General features: G+C 41.3%; 1 protein-coding gene across 1 annotated transcript in view; it reads left to right on the top strand.

Annotated features, from left to right (window-relative positions):
- LOC103771353 (spectrin beta chain, non-erythrocytic 5-like) overlaps nucleotides 1–16,030 on the top strand; it is a gene marked incomplete at its 5' end in the record, with an annotated part of 68,603 nt that extends 52,573 nt beyond the window's left edge. The window contains 16 exons of the mRNA XM_008938646.1: nucleotides 1,990–2,202; nucleotides 2,589–2,785; nucleotides 3,201–3,405; nucleotides 4,126–4,320; nucleotides 5,213–5,368; nucleotides 5,868–6,085; nucleotides 7,205–7,394; nucleotides 8,540–8,716; nucleotides 9,593–9,697; nucleotides 10,430–11,050; nucleotides 12,079–12,150; nucleotides 12,942–13,028; nucleotides 13,490–13,581; nucleotides 13,777–13,862; nucleotides 14,347–14,482; nucleotides 15,844–16,030. Of these exons, the coding sequence (XP_008936894.1) occupies nucleotides 1,990–2,202; nucleotides 2,589–2,785; nucleotides 3,201–3,405; nucleotides 4,126–4,320; nucleotides 5,213–5,368; nucleotides 5,868–6,085; nucleotides 7,205–7,394; nucleotides 8,540–8,716; nucleotides 9,593–9,697; nucleotides 10,430–11,050; nucleotides 12,079–12,150; nucleotides 12,942–13,028; nucleotides 13,490–13,581; nucleotides 13,777–13,862; nucleotides 14,347–14,482; nucleotides 15,844–16,030 (2,937 nt within the window). The remainder of the gene's footprint in view (nucleotides 1–1,989; nucleotides 2,203–2,588; nucleotides 2,786–3,200; nucleotides 3,406–4,125; nucleotides 4,321–5,212; nucleotides 5,369–5,867; nucleotides 6,086–7,204; nucleotides 7,395–8,539; nucleotides 8,717–9,592; nucleotides 9,698–10,429; nucleotides 11,051–12,078; nucleotides 12,151–12,941; nucleotides 13,029–13,489; nucleotides 13,582–13,776; nucleotides 13,863–14,346; nucleotides 14,483–15,843) is intronic.
- Nucleotides 16,031–19,306: the final 3,276 nt, after the last annotated feature.

The raw sequence follows: 19,306 nt of genomic DNA, 5'->3' as shown, positions 1-19,306 counted from the left end.
ATCAGAGAAAACATTGTCTTGGAACACTGTCATCTCAAATACCAACAAAACAGCAGATGCCTTCCTAATTGTGTTTTAATAAGGAGCACCATCTCTTTGCAAAGATGAGGTGAAAGAAAAAAGCAAATCCTGCTCAATTTCCAGCAGCTATGGTATTTAATGTTAGCAAATGACAGCCCATTTAAGTGGCAGGTCAAGTACCTCTGGGGAAAAATCTGTTCCATGTGCAACAGGGTTGGGAAAAACAGAAGATCTTACAAAGTGGGAGTCTCTGTGATATATATATACACAGAGAGAGAGAGAAAGCCCAAGCATTCAGTGCAATCTGTATGTCTAGAAATAAAAATATGCATTTACAAAAACAATTAAAAATATCCCCAGAATAAAAAGTCAAGTCTGCTACAGGTGACATACTAGGACAGGGATGAAGTCTCTTAAAAAGTTGATCTATCCTAAGTGTACTCACAATTTAATGTAGAACTGTAAAATGTTTTTAAATGCATCTCCCAAAATATTCTTGAGTAAGACCCTTGTGTATTCTGAATAGTTTGTACCTTCTTAGGATTTGATATAGTTCTTGTATTTGTAAAAATTTTATATTTAAGCAAGATGCAGTTTGGTGACTTTGAGATGAGATAGTAAGAACCAAAAACTTGTTTCATCATGACTGAAAGTAAGTTATGTGTGCAATTACTTCTTAAAATTATGAGCAGATTGACATGGCCTACCAGGTAATTAGGTTCACAGAATAAAGGAATGTTTGAGCTGGGTTAATCTGAGAAAATATTTGGGATAAGTGAGCTTATATTTGGGATCTCCAAGATATACTGTCTTGCAAAACTGCATTTACACATAAATCTAGTATGTATATGCACAGCTGCTTGGCCTGGAGCAGTTTCCTCTCACTCTCCACCTTCATCCTTCTGAAAAAAAAAATAAATCCTGTTGTTATAAACAAAGTGCTGTGAACACATGTTCCTAAAAGTTCCACTGCAAAGCTGTTCTTCGTGCTGCTTGTTCATTATTAATACACAGTACAAGATGTTTTATAATGAGTGCCACTGGATTCTGTTCTGCTGGGTTCAGATGTGGTGTCACTTTTCAACAACATACTGGCTGGCTTGAAATTAATAAATTAAATAGTAGTTAATAAAGGCAAGATTAGGATCAGAGCTCTTTTTCAGCCAAGTCTGATACTTCAGTTGAAAAAGCAGATCCTCTCCCCAGAGAGGGCATCTTTTCTACATTAACCCAGCACTGCAGTCTAACTCTCAACCTGCCTGTTTCGTAGCTATGAAAATAGCAGAAAAACTGTAAATTGGTGGAATTTCTTTGTGCTCATGGTGCTCAGGTGTAATTAGCTGTGGAATGCACATCTGCCAGCAGACAAACTGATGGCATGGTCCTTGCTCACCCAGGCAAATATCTTATGGGGGATATATGGAGGGATACATATTGTTTTAAAATCTACCAGTCTTCCAAATTTCAAGTGAAGCCCTTGCAAACTGGTTCAGGTAGTTTTCTTCTCTCTTGTGGTCTTATGTGTACCCACAGTGTTTGCCATGGCTGTTATGCAAAACTGAATCTTCTACAAACGTGTTGGCAAGTGATAAAAGCTGATGAGTAGAAAAATTGATTGTTCTTCCCTAGACACATTTTAATTCAAGAAACACAGTGTAATGGGGTGGAAGTGGGTGTATGCCAGTGGAATCTACATGTAAGAGGTTTGTGGTTAGAACCTTCCCTCCACGCTCTGAGGCTGATACACACCAAAGTCCAATCTTCATGGCTATATTTGATTTCTGTAATCACTCCTTCACCCCAAAAAACTCCTCCACTCCACTTCAAGCATTCACTCAGATGTTGCACCTCTGACCCACCGTTGTGTAGAGAAAACAAATTTATAATGGAATTATGTGATAACATTATATGGTAGAGAAATCTCCATAGCTTTTATTTTTTTTCTGTCATTTTACTCTTTTCTTCCAGATTTTGGAGAATGAGATAAGCAGTCGGGATGCTTTGACCAAAGCAGTGCTCAGTACAGGGCAGAAGCTGGTGAGGGGAGGCCACTCAGCCTCTCGCAAGATTATGGAGCGTCTGAAAGAGCTTGAGGCTTCTGTGGAAGCCCTGAAGGCAGAGGCCCAAGAGAGGAGACAGCGGCTCATGCAGTCATATGAGGCCCATCTGTTCCTGAATGAGGTAAAGATGGTTCATGAAAGGCTTATTTTGGTCTTTCTTTGCTTAAAAGGACCAATACCTATATTGCAGAACGGAAGTTAGTGGGGAGATACCAGCAGAATTCATACTGTCCTGATTTTTCATATCTGGCAAATATGAATACAGTGGAGAAATTAGTTACTTTTCCAGCTAATTGCATTGAGGGCTAAACATGTAACCATAACTCCCAGGTTCTGGGTATACATTCTTTTTTGATAGTCTCTACTAGGTTGTATTAAAGGAAGGCACCTAAACTGCTTTCTGTTATCACTGTCTCTTTGGGCATCACTGCTTTCCAGTTTTGGAGTTTTTTTCTGTCTTGACATAAATCAGAGCTATGTCCAGGCTCATTCCTTTATTTTATACAGCTATTGGAGGTGGAGGCATGGCTCGCAGAGAGGAGCTTCATTCTGGAGACCTCTGATTATGGGAAGAATGAAGAATCCACACAAGCTTTACTTCGTAAACTTGAAGCTACCAAGCTGGACATGGATGGTTTCAGGCCCCGGATGGAGAAAGTGCAGGAGACAGCTGCCAGCTTAATAAACAAAGACAGCCCAGAAAGGTAGGACAGTGAAAACAGACTTCTGTTCCAGCTCTCACAGAAATGCCCAGAGATGGCAAATACAGAGATGTTTAACTTTCACTAAACGTTTGATGGCTCATTAAGAAATAGGACTTCAGAGGGCATCAATCCCTCTGTTAATAACCCTTTTATTACCATAAAGGCTCAAAAAACATTGTGTTTGATAAAGTTAATTGACCTTCTTGACAGTTCACAGGATTTTTTTTTATTGCCAGTTTGCTTTTATATCTGGGGAGGAGGAAGTGAAAAAAGCAGACATTCATATGAGACACTTTAATTTCCTGAACAAGCTGGTTTTAACAGCTTGGCATAACCCACTCCATTATGCACTCTGGTTTCTTCTGTATTTTGAAGGTGTTGCAAATTCAACCTGTCTGATTGTTGTTCTTTGCAGTCCAGCCATACTTTCAAAGCTCCAGGGGATCCTAGCAGACTATCAGTCTCTCCTACAGAAGGCTGAGGTGCAGAGAAAACACCTGCAAGAACAATTCCAGCTCTATCAGTTTGAAAGAGAATTCCAGCTGGTGGATGCATGGTTTTCCAGTAAACAGTCTGTAGCAGAGTCTGATGACTATGGGCAGGACTTAGATGACGTTGAGGTAAAAGAAAATAAAAGGTATTCTATATATTGTGTGGCAAAGCATGAATAGATTTGCTGTAATTCTTGTGTAGCTGCTGACAGTGGAGCATGTTACAGTGACAAAAACTAGGCAAGCCAGTTATCCTTGCAGCAAGAGCTCAGACTGGTTTCTGCCTCCTTATACAGGGCTCTCTGAGGTAGCATACTCCAACAGAAAAAGTGGGTGCATCAGAGAGTTAGCTTTTTCTTGGGATAAAGTGAGATCAGCACACTTCACTGCTGGCCCTGATCATAAATTTGACAGGGATTAAAAAATTGCATGACCAGAGCCCTAGTCTTGTTACAATTTCAGTGGAAAACACTGGGATGCAGCATTCATGCCTCTAGTTACTGATCTCAAGGATAAATTTCTGCTCAGTGTACACAGTGTCCACTCCTCAATGAATGCTACATATGTGGACAGCTTAACAGGTTATGTTTCTAAGCTTTTGGTCTGGGTAGCATCTGTTTGTCAGGACTTAGGGTCATTTTTTTCTGTGACAGAAGATGTTAAATGATCAAGGCAATAGATGCCTACTTCTGACTCCACATCTTCTGGACTTATCAAGTGATTTGCACACACAGACTGCAACACATAGCTTGTGTTATACAGCACAGAGGAAGTGACTTCTTCTGTCTCTCCCATAGGAGTAGGCAGGAATTATTAATATCTAAGTTTGTGTTCCCATTTATCCCACAGGTGCTGGAGAAAAAGTTTAAGGATTTTGTAAATGAGGTGAAACCTCTGGGCCATTCCAAAGTTGTCTCCTTAAATGAGTTAGCATCTAAACTAGAGAAGGAAGGCCACAGCAAGATGGACACTATCCAGAAGAGAACAAAGCAAATGAATGAGACATGGGAGAAACTTTGCCATGCCATCCAGACAAGGACAGAGGTAAGAAACACATGAAAAACTGGGGCATTGAGTTCCCTGCAGTTTCCCATGCCCTTCTTCCTTTCCCAAATCAATGCATTGTTCAAGTTGAAGCACAAGGTTTGAAAAAGCAATGCATGTATTCTGGTTTATTATTTCTTGATCCTCTTCCCTTTATAGCCACTGCTTACCCTACTGCTCTTGGCAAGTCTTATACTTGGAAGGTATTTATCAGCCAAGAGTAATTCTGTTTTCCTTAATTCACTGCTAGCTCTGATTTCTTCAAAAGCTATGCCAAACTAACAGTTTATCACCACTAACAGGAGTCTGGCTCTGTCACTTATTGGACTCTTTATTGAACTACTTCAGCTTATTAAACAAGAAAAAAACTCTTCAGATATTTTTACTGAGCTAGTTATTTGAAGTCAAGGAGTATGGGAGATTATTGGCTGTTGGCAGCAGTTAATGCATGAGAATTGTTAATATGTAGTTTGAATGTAAAACAGTATTAGAACACTTTTTTAATCCTCTCATTTCAGAAAACCTAATTTTCACTTAACCCCTCTTATTTTCACTATTTGCAGTGTAGGCCTCTCTTCCAAGGAAGATTTTTAGGACACTTTTTGCAGTTGAGAGAACTCCCTTTAGAGGGCAATTCATGCTCTCCACTTTGAACCTTCATTTTACACAGGGATAAACTGCTCTTTGGAAACATCTGTTTCTTTACATTGACAAAGAGAACTTGGGGAAATTAGCTTAGCTTGAATACCTCACTTTCAGGTGACTTAACTGGGAAGATGCTTCATTCCCATATTTGTTCAGTTTCTACTGCATCAGGACACTTTAGGGTTGCCCCATTTTGTGCTGCAGACATGCTATCTACTAATACCATTAAACTGTTTCTTTCTTCCAGAACCTAAGAGCAGCCAGGGAAGTTCACCAGTATGATCATGATGTGGATGAAGTAAAGGGCTGGATGCAAGAGAAAGAGGCAGTGGTTGATATAGAAGATTATGGATATGATCTTCCAGGTGTACAGACACTCCTCAGCCAGCTTGAGGGAGTAGAGGTAAGGGGATCTGTCATGGAGCACAGGCAGAAAAGCATAAATGGGAGAAAAAAAAAAAAAAAAAAAAAAGAGACAGATGCTTGATTTGAATCCTCCCAAGTTTATTGTTTGCAGGCCAACAAAAGATAAATTTATTGCACCCTGAAATATTCTCTATGCTTCACAGAAGGCAGCCCTTTCCTCCTGTTTTTAGCATTGGGATGTTATATTATGAATGCTTTTGCTTCTACAGATGAGCTTATCTTCTAAAATCTGTTCCAAATTGTTGTTATAATTGCAAAGGTGTCATCTGTACTACAAGATACTTCAACTCCACACTTATCAAAATAATCCATCTAAAGAAGCTTCTTTGATGTTTGATGAGGAAAAGTCTTGACAGAGTCATATTTCTGCCTCTGTATAACCAGTGGCTAGAAAAGACATGCACCACCTTTAAAATCTGCTTTTGACAGATAGAAGTGTTGACATGGTCTTACAATCCATCCTGTTTTTGTTCCAGAGAGATCTAGGAGCCATCATGAAAGAGCTGGAGCGGATCCGGGGGGAGGCTTGGCACCTCAGCCGCACGTACCCTCAAGTCAAGGAGAACATCATGGAGAGGCTCACAGATGTGGATGAGTGCTGGCAAAACCTGGACAAGAAATTTCTGGAGAGGAAGGCAAGACTGAGCCAGGCAGAACAAGTCCAGCTCTACTTCAATGACTGCAGGGAGCTGATGTATGTGTTAGCCCCTTGAGTTTGGCAGTGGGCCTAATTCCTTGTCTTTCCTGTTTTTGAATTTAGACCTGTTAGTTATTTGACTCCTGTCCCAGGTGCTCTGCAGCTTGCTTGCAAATCTCTTTGAATAATAAGACATGACATCTTCATGACAGCACCTCACAGAATTTATGATGCATCAGGGGTGACCATGCCACTCCACTTCAGCACAGTGTGCATGACAAACCCACGTTTTTAGTGTTTCCTAGACACTCTTTGAGAATTCTGTCACTATGGTTAGATTTCCTAGCCTCATAATTCCAACTGAAACTATTAATGATTCTGTAGGAAAATGGGGCAGTCTGTTCCACATAGTCAAGTCATTTGTACACCCAGACAGACACCAATACCCATTTTTCTCAGAGTGAAAGCAACTACATTAAAAATAACCTAGAACAGGTTAGTACTCGCTCAAGTGCTGCAAGTGTTTTGCCCACGTGTATTTAATCCCACTGTTCATTCTTATCAGGGTTTTTTTTGCAAGAATCCAATTGCTGAGTATTATTTTTTTTCCTTTTTTAACCTGAATTAGAACAAAATACTGAATGTTTAAGGCATCTACAAAACAACTTTTTAAAAAGATACCTTGAGCTAAAAGTCTCATTTTGTTTTAAATCAATCATGCCAAAGTATCTCTAAGCAGAGGTCTAATGTAAAAATTGAAATAACTAGTGGAAATATGCTGTACTCAAAGTGGCAAACTAACATTAAACTATTATATTTTATCATTTTAATGTCAGTTTCATAAAAAATATATATTTTTTTTTATAGAAATTGCATTTTTCAAACAGGAATTCTCACAGAAGAAATATGGACCTTTTTAAGTCAGTGTAGTTAATGAAAGAGTTAATCCATGACAGGAGTAGAAATACAAAGACAGTGAAGTGGTTACCACTGACTATTGGACATTTACTATGCAAGGGCATAGATCTTGTGCTCAGGGAAATCAAGTTGCATTGGCTTATGCCAGTTAAAGCTCCCAGAGGGAAAAAAAAGTCCTTTAAAAGTATCTGTCAATATGTTTCTTTGCACAAGTGCTCAGATTCTTTCTCTTTTTACCCTTTTGACTCTACTCTGTAGGGCCTGGGCCAACGAGATGCATGCACTGGTGATCTCTGAGGAGCTGGCAAGTGATGTGCTGGGGGCTGAACTGCTCATCAAACGTCACCAGGAATACAAGAGGGAGCTGGAGAAGCAGTGGCTGAAATATGAGGAAATGCAGCGGGCAGGAGGTGACCTGGTGAAGAATGGACATTTCATGTCTGTGGAGGTGTGTTGATGAGATAAATATGTACAAAGATGACATTAAAAAGGGAGGAGCTGTAGCTTTGTTTTTCTCTTGAAACAGAACTGAACAGGACAATTGGGTTCTCTACTATTAAAAGCTGCAGGATTCATGTGACATGTAGAAAAATAAAATTAGTTATTAGTAAGACCTTATCAAGTTCTCACTCCTCTAAAAACAGATTTTGAAGCTGACCATAAAAGAATAGTCACTGGATTGATTACAGCTGAGTGGGAGGGTGATATCACTATTCCACAGAAAACATGTGCCACATAAATGAGATTTTATCATTTAATTGCACAGGATACAATACATCAGTGCAATCAGCTATAAGATGGAGTAGTGTGCCTGAGTATACTAGAAGATTTGTAATTCTTCAGATATGTTACAGAGCCAAACAGGCAAGAATGTTAAAATTTCTGTGATCCCATCTATGATGTACCTTTAAAATTTGACCTTTGCAACGGTCCCATATTTGTATGTAGATCCAGAGATCACACTATTAAAACATCTTCAGAATTCATGCAAGATTACATTACTTCTGTTCTAGAAGGAATTGGAAAACTCTCCACATTTTAAAGTTCTCCATTGTTTCCTTGCATAAATGGATATATTTGTTGAATCTTTTTGTTCTCACTAGTTCTCTAATACAAATTGCCTGGGCAAAAAGTTTCATCGTGGGAAAGCATATAGCAGAATATTGGTCATACAGTGTGTGGAATATGCTATAGAACACACAGGCTAAATGATTTCAAGTAAGAAAAAATCAGAACTCCTTTCTAAGGTTTCTAAAACCATTGTTTCCTTGCATAAATGGATATATTTGTTGAATCTTTTTGTTCTCACTAGTTCTCTAATACAAATTGCCTGGGCAAAAAGTTTCATCGTGGGAAAGCATATAGCAGAATATTGGTCATACAGTGTGTGGAATATGCTATAGAACACACAGGCTAAATGATTTCAAGTAAGAAAAATCAGAACTCAGTGATCCTTTCTAAACTTTCTAAAACCATGAAGTTATCTAGAGGTCATCTTCTGCATCATGAGGGCAGATTAAATGCTACTTGGCTGTCACATCAAAGTTTGATAGGATTTTTCACCTCCTGGCATTACAAATGTTATTTTTCTAGATTGAAGAAAAACTGCTGGAGCTGTCAGAGCTGATGAAGAAAGTAAAGGAGAGCTGGGAGATGAGGAAGGAGTTATATATAGAAAACTGGGAGATTCAATTGCTCCGCAGAGAGCTGGAACAAGCAGAAGCATGGCTGGCTACCAAGGAGAGCTTTCTTTCAGATCCTAACTATGGGGTGAGTAGCAACAGTGCAACACTATTGAAATGCCTTTCAGCCAATACTGAGTGCTTGGAGCACGTATTGTTCTCAGGCCTCAAGCTAATCACAATCTAAACTGTAATACACCCTTGAGGTTACAAAGGGCAGGAGCTCTGTCCTCTCACAGAAGTGAGCCCAGGACAGCTGCTGCATTTTATATGGTGATGGATTCCAGGAGGTGGTGGCTTACAGAAGACAGTAGAAAATTGGGGGGGATTCCAGACCATTTTTAAATGTAATAAGATGGCTTGCAGAGGGTTCAACCTTTCCTGTCATGCTGAGAGCCTGTTCCTAAAGGAAAAAGGGTTTTTTTTCTCACCTCCTGTTGGGCAGTAGAATGCTCTGCATAGATGGCTAGACAGCTAGCTTGTAAATTCCTCTTTAAACACCATAGTTTTGGGGTTTTCCTCATTGTTGAGTGCCTTCTGATGGTTAATAAGATGGGAAAACACTGTCATAAATTCAGGTATCAAAAATCAAGCAGAGAGCAAGGCAGAAGTTTAAGACCCAGTGGGGCAGGAATAAACTCTGTCTAGCACAAGCTGGACTCCAAGTACTTCATCTGTATGTTAAGAGTTACAGTTGGAAGCCATAGCACCATATGGCTTTGCAGAAAAAAAGGAGGTTGTGGTTTGAGTTCTTTTTCTAATGTACAGCAGGCAGACTGCAAGTGACAGACCTTACAGTGCAAATTAAGCTTTTTCACACACTACCAAGGGCTTAGACAATCCATTACAAAAATTTCAGAATCATCATTTGGCTAAATAAAATGGGTAAATCTGAAAATCTCAGGCATAATCTCTTCTGATGGACTTGATTTTGGACTCCTGATCTGATAGTTTTTCCATTCAGGATTCAGTGTCTGAAGTGGAGGCTTTGCTGAAGAAACATCATGACTTTGAAAAGATGCTGGCAGCTCAGGAGGAGAAATTTGCTCAGCTAAGCAGGAAAACTAAGGTGAGAAATAGAAGGGTGATGGGGCACCACAGAATAAGAAGGACATGGAGGTGCTGGAGCAGGTCCAGAGAAGGGCAACAAGGGGTGAGAGGGCTGGAAAACAGGCCTTAGGGAGACTGGTTGAGGGAACTGGGGTGGTTTAGTCTAGAGAAGAAGAGACCGAGAGGAGACCTTATTGCTCTCTACAACTACTTAAGAGGGGGTTGTAGTGAGGTTGGTGTTGATCTCTTCTCCCAAATTACTGATTGGATCAGTAATTAGGGAGGTTTCAAATGGATATTAGGAAGAATTTCTTCCCTAAGAGAGTAGTTAGGCACTGGAACGGGCTGCCCAGGGAGGTGGTGGAGTCACCATCCCTGGAAATGTTCCGAAAACGAGTAGATGTGGCCCTTGAGGCTCTGGTCTAGTGGTTAGGGAGATGTTGGGAGGAAGGTTGGATCTCATGATCCTAGATGTCCTTTCCAACCATAGTGATGCTATGATTCTAGATGACTTAGCAAGGGCAGGATTCACTGTGTTTGAGATTGTGTATTTGAGATTTATGGTTTGGGCAACAAAAAGATGCTCAGCACATAGCAGTAAAGCATGCCAGTGGAGTTACAGGCTTTAAAAGTCATTGCCAGGAGAGAGTGTATTTGAAAAACTATCCTGCTTAAAATAAAAAGATCTTAGGCAAATATCTATGAATGTAACAAAGGTAGTTTTTAAAATCCTAATACTTGTGTCCTACAGAGGGAGATGAATCTTCTGAGACAAGTGGAAACAGAAGAGAGTGAGCAGAAGGATAAAGGCAAGATTGTACGGGTTCCCTCTCTGAAAAGAAAACCATCTGACAAAAGGAATACAGCACCAAAAGTGATGGAAATAAAGAGCACAACACCACTGCCAGCTGTGCCCTTACCCAGCCTGCCCTCCAGGACCCCACTTGAAACTATTTTCTCCCCTGTTGAAAAGTCTCCATCAACATTCCAACAATTCACTGCTGAAGAAGCCCCAGAAGTGCTGAGCAGCAACAGAACAGAAATGAAAGCTGAGAGGAGGCTCAGTGAGGTTATCACTCCACCTACACCAAAGACAGTGGGCCCACAAGCTGCAGCTTTGGAACATCACAGTCCTTTAAGCTCTCCTTTATCTCCAGCTCCCATAAATCAGCAGCACAGCAGCAGTCTGTCAGAGTCACATGCCACAGGCCTTTTGTCACCTCAGGAAAAAAGTGCTAGAGGCTCCTTTTTGTCCAATATGCAGCCAAAGCTGATGACAGCTCCACCTGAGCCTGACCAAAGGTCACTAGATAAATCACCAAAGTTACTGCTGTCTAACTCTTCTTGTGAGAGATTAGAGAATACATCTTTGGTAAGTCCCAGGGATTCCTGGCTCTCTCCTCACAAAACTGCTATCCTGTACTAGTTAAAGTAAGGGAACACAGGAAATTCCATGTGAAAGTCACAAGGAGCACAGAGTGGGCATTTCAGTGGATACACTGATGGATCTGAACAGCAAGAGGAGTCTTATGTGTCTTTGCAGTTGGTAGACTTTCCAAAAAGGTCATTTACTGAAGCAGCTAGGTAGAGCTTAAAAGCAGTTTTAATTTGCTCAGCTTTATAGCCTAGGTCTTGACAACTATCGTGGTTTCTGGTTTTCTTTCCCAACCTAGAGGTTACTCATGCTGCTGAATCCTCAGCAGAGCACTTGACAAGAACCAGGAGATGCTGTCTCACAAAGAGGCAGGGCTGCTGATTTACCCATACCCTCCATCTGAGCTGGTGGTGCTTGGTGTTCACTGAGTTAGAAGTCAAACAGGCAGGACTTAGTGGCAGCCTTGTCAAAGGGCTGACCTGGTGCAAGACTAGAACCAGCAGCTCCTGTTTGCCCACCAGGCAGGACATGCTCTGTGAACCCATGGGCAGGTAAAAATTGTTCCCTTCCCCTCTTGCACTTTGAGAGGAACGTGTTTGCCACCTACCCAAGTGTGCCAGTACAACACTACACACTGGTGTAACCCAGTATTGTTTCAGGGGTGGTATAACTTTAGCAATTTAAGTAGAAAATTGTATTGAATAATATTAAAAATAATATTAAATAATTAATACAACATGATAGAGCAAATTTCCATGAGCAAGTGGTTCTAGAATGGTTGGACTTGATGATCTTAAAGGTCTTTTCCAACCTAAATGATTCTATGACCTCTCTTCATTTAGGTAGTATATTGGAGATGTGACTGCAACCTAGAGAGAATTTCTAGCTCTGCTGTGAGGGTAAAGGCTGGAGGCAGTAAAGATCAGTTTCTCTGTGTGGAATTTATCTAGAAAGACCTTCAGAAATTATAACATATATCTAAGGACCATTTTAAAGTTAAACAGCTATTTTCATGTGTGTCTCAGGTTTCTGCAAGTCTTCAGCACATGGAGGGATTCCTACAAAAGAGAGACCAGCTCTTGCCAGGAAGAAAACAGGTAGAAACAAATGCCACTACTCTGGGTTAATTTCCTCAAGATACAGCCCAGACCTGGTCTGACTTCTTCAGGATAAACTTTAGCTGGAGAGGAGCTCAGGACTGGGGGTTTAATTCAGTTGCCACTAAAATGCATGAAGAAGTGTCCAGTGACTTGGGCAGGACCTGGTCAAGTCCTTAAGAGAAACAGACAATGGAATTTGGAGAGGAGCTCAGGACTGGGGGTTTTATTCAGTTGCCACTAAAATGCATGAAGTGTCCAGTGACTTGGGCAGTACCTGGTCAAGTCCTTAAGAGAAAGAGACCATGGAATTTTTGCCTGTCATGAAAACCATGCAGAACATGCTCTGTCCATATTTATTGGATTTATAAACCAGAGCCTGGGCTGTAGGAACAAGTTAATTATGTTCCTCTAACTGAAAATACAGGTTTCAATATATCAACTGAAAAAAAAATGTATTGAAGTACAAGCATAAGACCCTGTATGAGCACATGGTGGTTTGCTGGCAGAGGAAGCCCTCACTCCTATGCTCCCAATGTTTGTAATTTCTAGCTGTGGTAGAAGAGAAATAAGATTTCTGTGAATCTTTGAAGAAGTGGTTTGTTTCCTCCAAGGCTAAATGAAACTTAAATCCAAATTCCCATCATGATATAATAATGACCAAGAGAGCTTCTGTGATCATAATATGGGCAGCTCCTGGCTTTCTGTGGAAGTTGCACAGGGAAGACTTCACTACTCCAATAAAATATATAGCTAATTATTGGCTTTTATTACCATTTCTATTCATGCAGCCAAGCTCAAGGTCTTGGAAATCCTTCTACGTAAAACTTGATGGATTAAAGCTTGATTTCTATAATGATGAAAAAGAAGCATCTAAGGTAATTTGGTTTTTTTTAGTTTTTCTAGTAAGCTCTAGTTTTACCTATGAAAAAATGCATTTAAAAGAAAACATAATTACATTTGCTTTGCTTTGGAGCTGGGGTAATCACTTTTCTTTCAAATGTCACCTCAGTGAAAATTCAACAGCTGTTCAACTGATACCAACTATCAGACAAGAATAATTAGTTTTCAAATATTTTCAAACATGTTCCTTAAAAGAAGTATCTTATTTGTGATAGTTACATCAAGATATAGTGTCATATCTTGAAGTGCTTGCTTCAAGATATAATGCAATAGTCCATTGTTCCTCTGCAGCTCTTCCTATTCATTGATCCTAGTGATAAAGTCAGATGCAGAAAAAGATAGTCTGGGTGTGTAGTCAGCCTGCAGGTTGGTATGGATTTGAATCCTGGCAGAGAAAACACAGAAGACATTCTGGTTTCATTTCATCCTGCTTCAGAACGTGGCCACACTCCTGTCCATCAGCATTCCTGGTGCCAAATGTGAGAGGCTGGCAAATTACATCAGGAAAGAGAACACCTTCATGTTGAGGTAAGTCTCATGGAGAAGTGCACTAACACAAACCTACACAGCTCCCTGGACTGTTGTATTTGCCCACAGTCACCTAAGGCTGTGTGTTGTTAGGAAACACAACTGAAATGTCTTTCAGTGCTTGCCCCACTCACAAGGACAGAAGCTAAAAGGCAAGATTAGCTACAATTCACCTTCTCCCATTGTTATTTACAGGCTGAGAGATGGGGCAGAGTATTTCTTTGCAGCACCCTCTCAGACACTGATGGAGGACTGGCTGCAGTCACTACAGAATAATATAGGTATGTTCTCACTTCCTTCAAGAACGAGCTGTTGTTTTAGCCAGGGGTGGTGAGGAACAGAGGAGAATGAGGAGGTGTCCTTAAGCTGGGGCATTCTGAGCTGTCTTTTTTACCTCTTCTAGACAGCAATACCTGAGTCACCTGCCACCTTGTGATGTAATGACCTGGCAGGAGAATGTCTAGGGTGACTTGCAAAAGCCCTTCACTTGTACTGCTGCCAGCATCAGGTTATTCCTAGGGAGAAGCCTTGTCCAAAGGCTGTATTCCTTCTTTTATTAAGGACATGCTTTGGATCTTCATCAACACCTTTTCTTCTGAGTCTAGATCCCTTTCTAGATACTTCACTAAATGGTGGCTTACTGGACAGGTCAATGATAGCACAACTATAACAATGATGTTCAGAGAAAATTGTTATGGACCCAGAAATGGCAAACTCTGCCTCTAACACTGCTTCAGAAGGGTTTTGTGTTCTTTGACTCTGCAGAACACAGTAACAGGTCATATCCCACAGTGAGGGTGCAACCTTCAACTCCAAACACAGAGACCTCTCAGACAAGACTGTGGGACTTTCCAGACAGAGACTCTGCTGAAAGACTAACCACCAAAAGCTCACTCCTGAGGTAAGGGCTCTGTGCTGCAAGGCTGAACGGATATCAGTGCTCTTTGTGCTCAGGCAGCAGTCACCTACAAAGGGATGTTGCCCTGTGCTCAAAAAATCCTGCTCATCTGTCACTAATGTCACAGAAATTGTGCAGTCAGCAGGACTAGTGAGGTGATCATCCATCTGTACTCAGCACTGGTGAGGCTGCACAAATCTGGGTTCAGTTTTGGGCCTACAAGAAGGATGTTGAGGTGCTGGAGTGTGTCCAAAGAAGGGCAATGAAGCTGGGGAAGGGTCTAGAGAACAAGTATTATGAAGAGAGGCTGAGGGAACTGGACTTGTGTAGCCTGGAGAAAAGGAGGTTCAGGGGAGACCTTATTGTGCTCTACAACTACCTGAAATGAGGTTGTGGTAAGGTGGGTGCCAGTCTTTTCTCCCAAGTAACAAGTAATAGGACAAGAGGAAACAGCCTGAAGTTGTGCCAGGGGAGATTTAGGTTGGATATTAGGAAAGATTTCCTCCTCACCAAAAGGTATCTCAGACATTGGAACAAGCTGCCCAGGGAAGTGGTATGGTCACCATCCCTGGAGGGATTTAAAAGACATGTAGATGAGGTGCTGAAGTACACAGTTTAGTGGTGGACTTGGCAGTGCTGGGTTAACAGTTGGACTTAATGATCTTAAAGGTCTTTTCCATCCTAAACAATTCTAGGATTCTAATCCAGTAAAATACACTACTCTTTAGTATGACCCTGCCTCAATTAATTTGTGCCCTTTACGATGTGGTACAGCCAGTTTTTAAAAATAGGCCTCACTATAGTCAGCTGTATCTTGTCTGTGGTTGGTAACTTAAAATTGGGACACCTGCTGAAGGCACCAAGGCTACTGAAATGAAGTGTGTCATCTGCAGACTGGGTCACCTGCATGCTCAATGGAGAAAGACTTGTTCCAACAGAGGAGGGAATCAGAGCAGGAGTCTGCAATAGGTGCTTTGGATTTCCCTCTGAACATTCTCTTCAGCAGGGTCTGAAAGGAACTCAGCCTCCTAATTTAAAGACCCAAACCAGTTCTCTAGAGTTGTACTGTTTGGGCATTTTCCTCAAAGGCAGTTTTGAGAATCCAAACACAGGCACCGAAAGCACAGCCACAGTGAAATCCAGAAATTTGGCCAGAATCCAAATCCAGAAATCCAGAATTTAGTGTAAATCAATTTATGTTGCATTTGAAGTCTGTAAAAATCTTCCAAGCTATGATGTGAAAACGTAGTCCCTCTGCCTGGTAGATTTTTGCTGCTGAGCTAGATGTCTAACAAGCTCTTACCTATACAGAGTGACTAAAACTCCTCTAGATCTGATTTTCTGGTGGTGCATGTTGTTGGTAGGAGAACACCATCCTTCAAGATCAAACCAGAGAGAGCTTCTGCAGAACTTTCCAGAGATGTTAGAGAAGATGGGACTGCAGTGACACGAGACTCCATCACCACCCTAAGCCTAGAACAAGGTGGTAACAAAACAAAACAGCTTCCATCTCTACTAGAAGGAAGAGAAAAATTATATCTGCCTCAATGAGCCCCACACCCTTCACCATTACATCTTAACCCAGCCCTCTGGAAATGTATTGATATGTTTTAAATTAATCACTACCATTGGAACTTATTTTAATTATGTATTATATCTCATAAAGCCATTAAATACAATTAAACAGGACTGTTTAATTGACTGGATACTTTTGTGTATACGACTGACATTCTTCATAGCACCCAGATGATATTTACTGCAAGATGAAAGAAGAGTGGGACCTTTGAGCCAGCCAACTGAAGTGAAGTGACTGAGAAGAGCACAAGGTACAAGCTGTGAGTGAGCAGCAGCCACCTGCAAGCAGCTTTGTGGATATCAACAAATAAGATACAAGAGGGTTGGGTGGTCTGTGCACCACAGAAGCAGGAGTCTCAAAGGGAACATTTGTTTTGTAGTCTACACAATCTTTCATTTTTACAAGACGTTAACCAACAGTTCCCTAACTATTTGCCAATTCTTTCTGGATGAGGTTACCAGGAAAATAAAGTCCTGCAGTGTTACTAATTTTTAATGGAATCTGAAATGAAAATGATGCATGAAAGATCAGCCTCTTGGTGTAAAAGGAGAGGAGAAGCAGGAGGAAGCCTAGTCCCCAGACCACTGCTCCAGAAAGACCAAAAACATGGTTGATTTACAAGGGCTTATTGGGAAGCTGGACTGAGTAAGAACTGGGGGAAATGTGGGAGAAGTAAAGAAAAAAAAAACACTTATATGTTATCTGCACAAAGTCTCAACTTGCTCTCATTACACTATTGGCCTTTTTCACTCCTCTAAATTCCTATATCTGAATAGTACAAGGGCCTGTTGGGAAGCTGGACTAAGAACTGGGGGAAATGTGGGAGAAGTAAAGAAAAAAAAAACACTTATATGTTATCTGCACAAAGTCTCAACTTGCTCTCATTACACTATTGGCTTTAGAGGATTTTTCACTCCTCTAAATTCCTATGTCTGAATAGTGTGTCAGGTGCACAGAAATTACCAAATTTTTACCCCCACAGTGCACGCAGCAGATTCCCAGCATGATGCAGAAGCAGCAGTGCAATAAAGAGAGGTGACCATGGAGACCACATCAGTAAAATCTGTTCTTCTTAGCAAGTGTTATAATGCTTACTCTGAAAAGATACCACTCCTTGGGCTAAACACAGGAGTGCTGGTGGGGTGGGATCTCTGGAGGTCTGTAACAAAATGTCTTACTCAAAGCCAAATAATCCTCAACAGATTAGATCAGGTATCGTTTTGTGTCTAGAAAAGCCTTAAAAACCTTCTGAGAATGGGAATTCCACCATCTCTCTAGGTAATATGTTTAGTGAATATTTCCTAAAGTTCTATATGAACCTTCAAAGCCAGGATTTGTGCCTGTTGTCCCCTGCTTCATCACATACTGTTACCAAAAAGAGAAAGGACCATCTTCAGTTGTCACCTTGCCTTCCCTCTTGCCAGACTAAGCATGTGAGACTTCACCAGTCTCCCCTCTTACACATCTGTGAGCAAGGAGACACATGCCAAACAGCATCCCAACAGTGATGCTGTGTTACCAGTTCCTTCCCAGTGGCTGAGACTGAGAACCAGAGTGCAAAGATGAGGCCCCACACCAGGTCACTGAGCCCAGTTGGTAAGTCACAGAGCCTGACAGAACAGCCTGCAGGGATTTTTCTGGATAGAAGAGTCTCACTGCTTTCACAACACTTTGTTGCATTGGGAACTAGATGGCAAGCCAAAAATACATCCCGAGAGAGGACTGATCATCTAATCACAACAGAAACAACTTGCAGAAAAGAGTTGTTGTTTCAGAAACTGAACTGTAACAATGCAGGTGGCCTGAGGTGCAGGCCTGGAGAAGACTTCAGCCTTTAGACTGTTTCAGTTTGCCATTGGCAGATGAGAGGAATTAGGATTCTATGATTCTAGGTGCTGTCAGGTCTGTGCCTCACTCCCAGGGCCTGTCAGTCATTCCAAGTGGCATTACTGTGGTCTTAGAGGAGATCAGACCAAGAATAACTGCAACCTGATCCCCAGGCTCCACAGATGAGAGGTAATTGCACTTAAGACTCAGCTTACGATGTTTCCATGCTCTATTTTTGCCTCGAGGTGCTGCTGCAAAGGACCCGTTGAGTCAGCCACGCAGAGTTAGGGCAGCTTCAGTGTAACAGGTTTGCTTGCAGTGCTCTGCATGGCATTCTGCAAAGCCACAGCCAGTGGATGTGAGCAGTAACCTCCCTCCACCAGCCAAGAAAAAAACCCCAGCAGCCACCTGAGCATCACTCCTGGGAAGAAGGCAAATAAAAGAGCAGTTATTGCCTAATAAAATGAACTTTTTCAGGGTTTGCCAGCTTCTTTCAGAGGAGACATTCACCCTTTCAAAACTGATTCACACATTAAAAATACAAAATGCTCAGGAATTAAATGAGTGTAAGCCTCTCTTGCTACACCTGCCAATGTATCAAGGTACTTTATGGCATTCCACCGTAAAACATTATCAACAATAAAAGAGGAAATTCATCAGGTCTGGGTGGGCTGTAATTTTGCTGGTTAGACAGCATGGCTTGATTAAGAAAAAAGGTACATCTGCAAATATATTCATCAGGTCTGGGTGGGCTGTAATTCTGCTGGTTAGACAGCATGACTTGATTAAGAAAAAAAGGTACATCTGCAAATTTAGTTTTACTGAGCTACAGTTGATTTTCAAAGGCAGTGCCTGCAGTTGTTTCACAGGGATTGCTTCTACCACTATCATGGGAAATAAAGAGGTGAATGTCTCTTTTTGTCATTTGCCAGAGGGATGGGAGAGGAGGGGCTTGAAAAAAGTAGCTTGTGAGATGGAAGCCTGTCACTATCATGTGTAAGCATTAATTGCCTTTATTGCAAATGCTAATTGAAGGACAAGTAGGCTTTGGGTTTCCAGGCATCCACACCCACAGGTAAGCTGGAGCTCACCAGTCATTACAGGGGCAATGCCATAAAGCATTTTCTGTTCTAGTGTGGGTGTCTCAGTTTTTTTGCTCACAGGAGAGATGCTGGGGCCTGCTGGATTGATGGAAGCCTGTCACTATCATGTGTAAGCATTAATTGCCTTTATTGCAAATGCTAATTGAAGGACAAGTAGGCTTTGGGTTTCCAGGCATCCACACCCACAGGTAAGCTGGAGCTCACCAGTCATTACAGGGGCAATGCCATAAAGCATTTTCTGTTCTAGTGTGGGTGTCTCAACTTCTTTTGCTCATAGGAGAGATGCTGGGGCCTGCTGATCTCACCAGCTGGATTGCCCAA

This window comes from Merops nubicus, unplaced genomic scaffold (assembly GCF_000691845.1).
Source record: "Merops nubicus isolate BGI_N331 unplaced genomic scaffold, ASM69184v1 scaffold3554, whole genome shotgun sequence".
Lineage (NCBI taxonomy): Eukaryota > Metazoa > Chordata > Aves > Coraciiformes > Meropidae > Merops > Merops nubicus.
The sequence above is the reverse complement of the archived record's forward strand: the minus strand, read 5'-3'. Positions and strand labels throughout refer to the sequence as shown.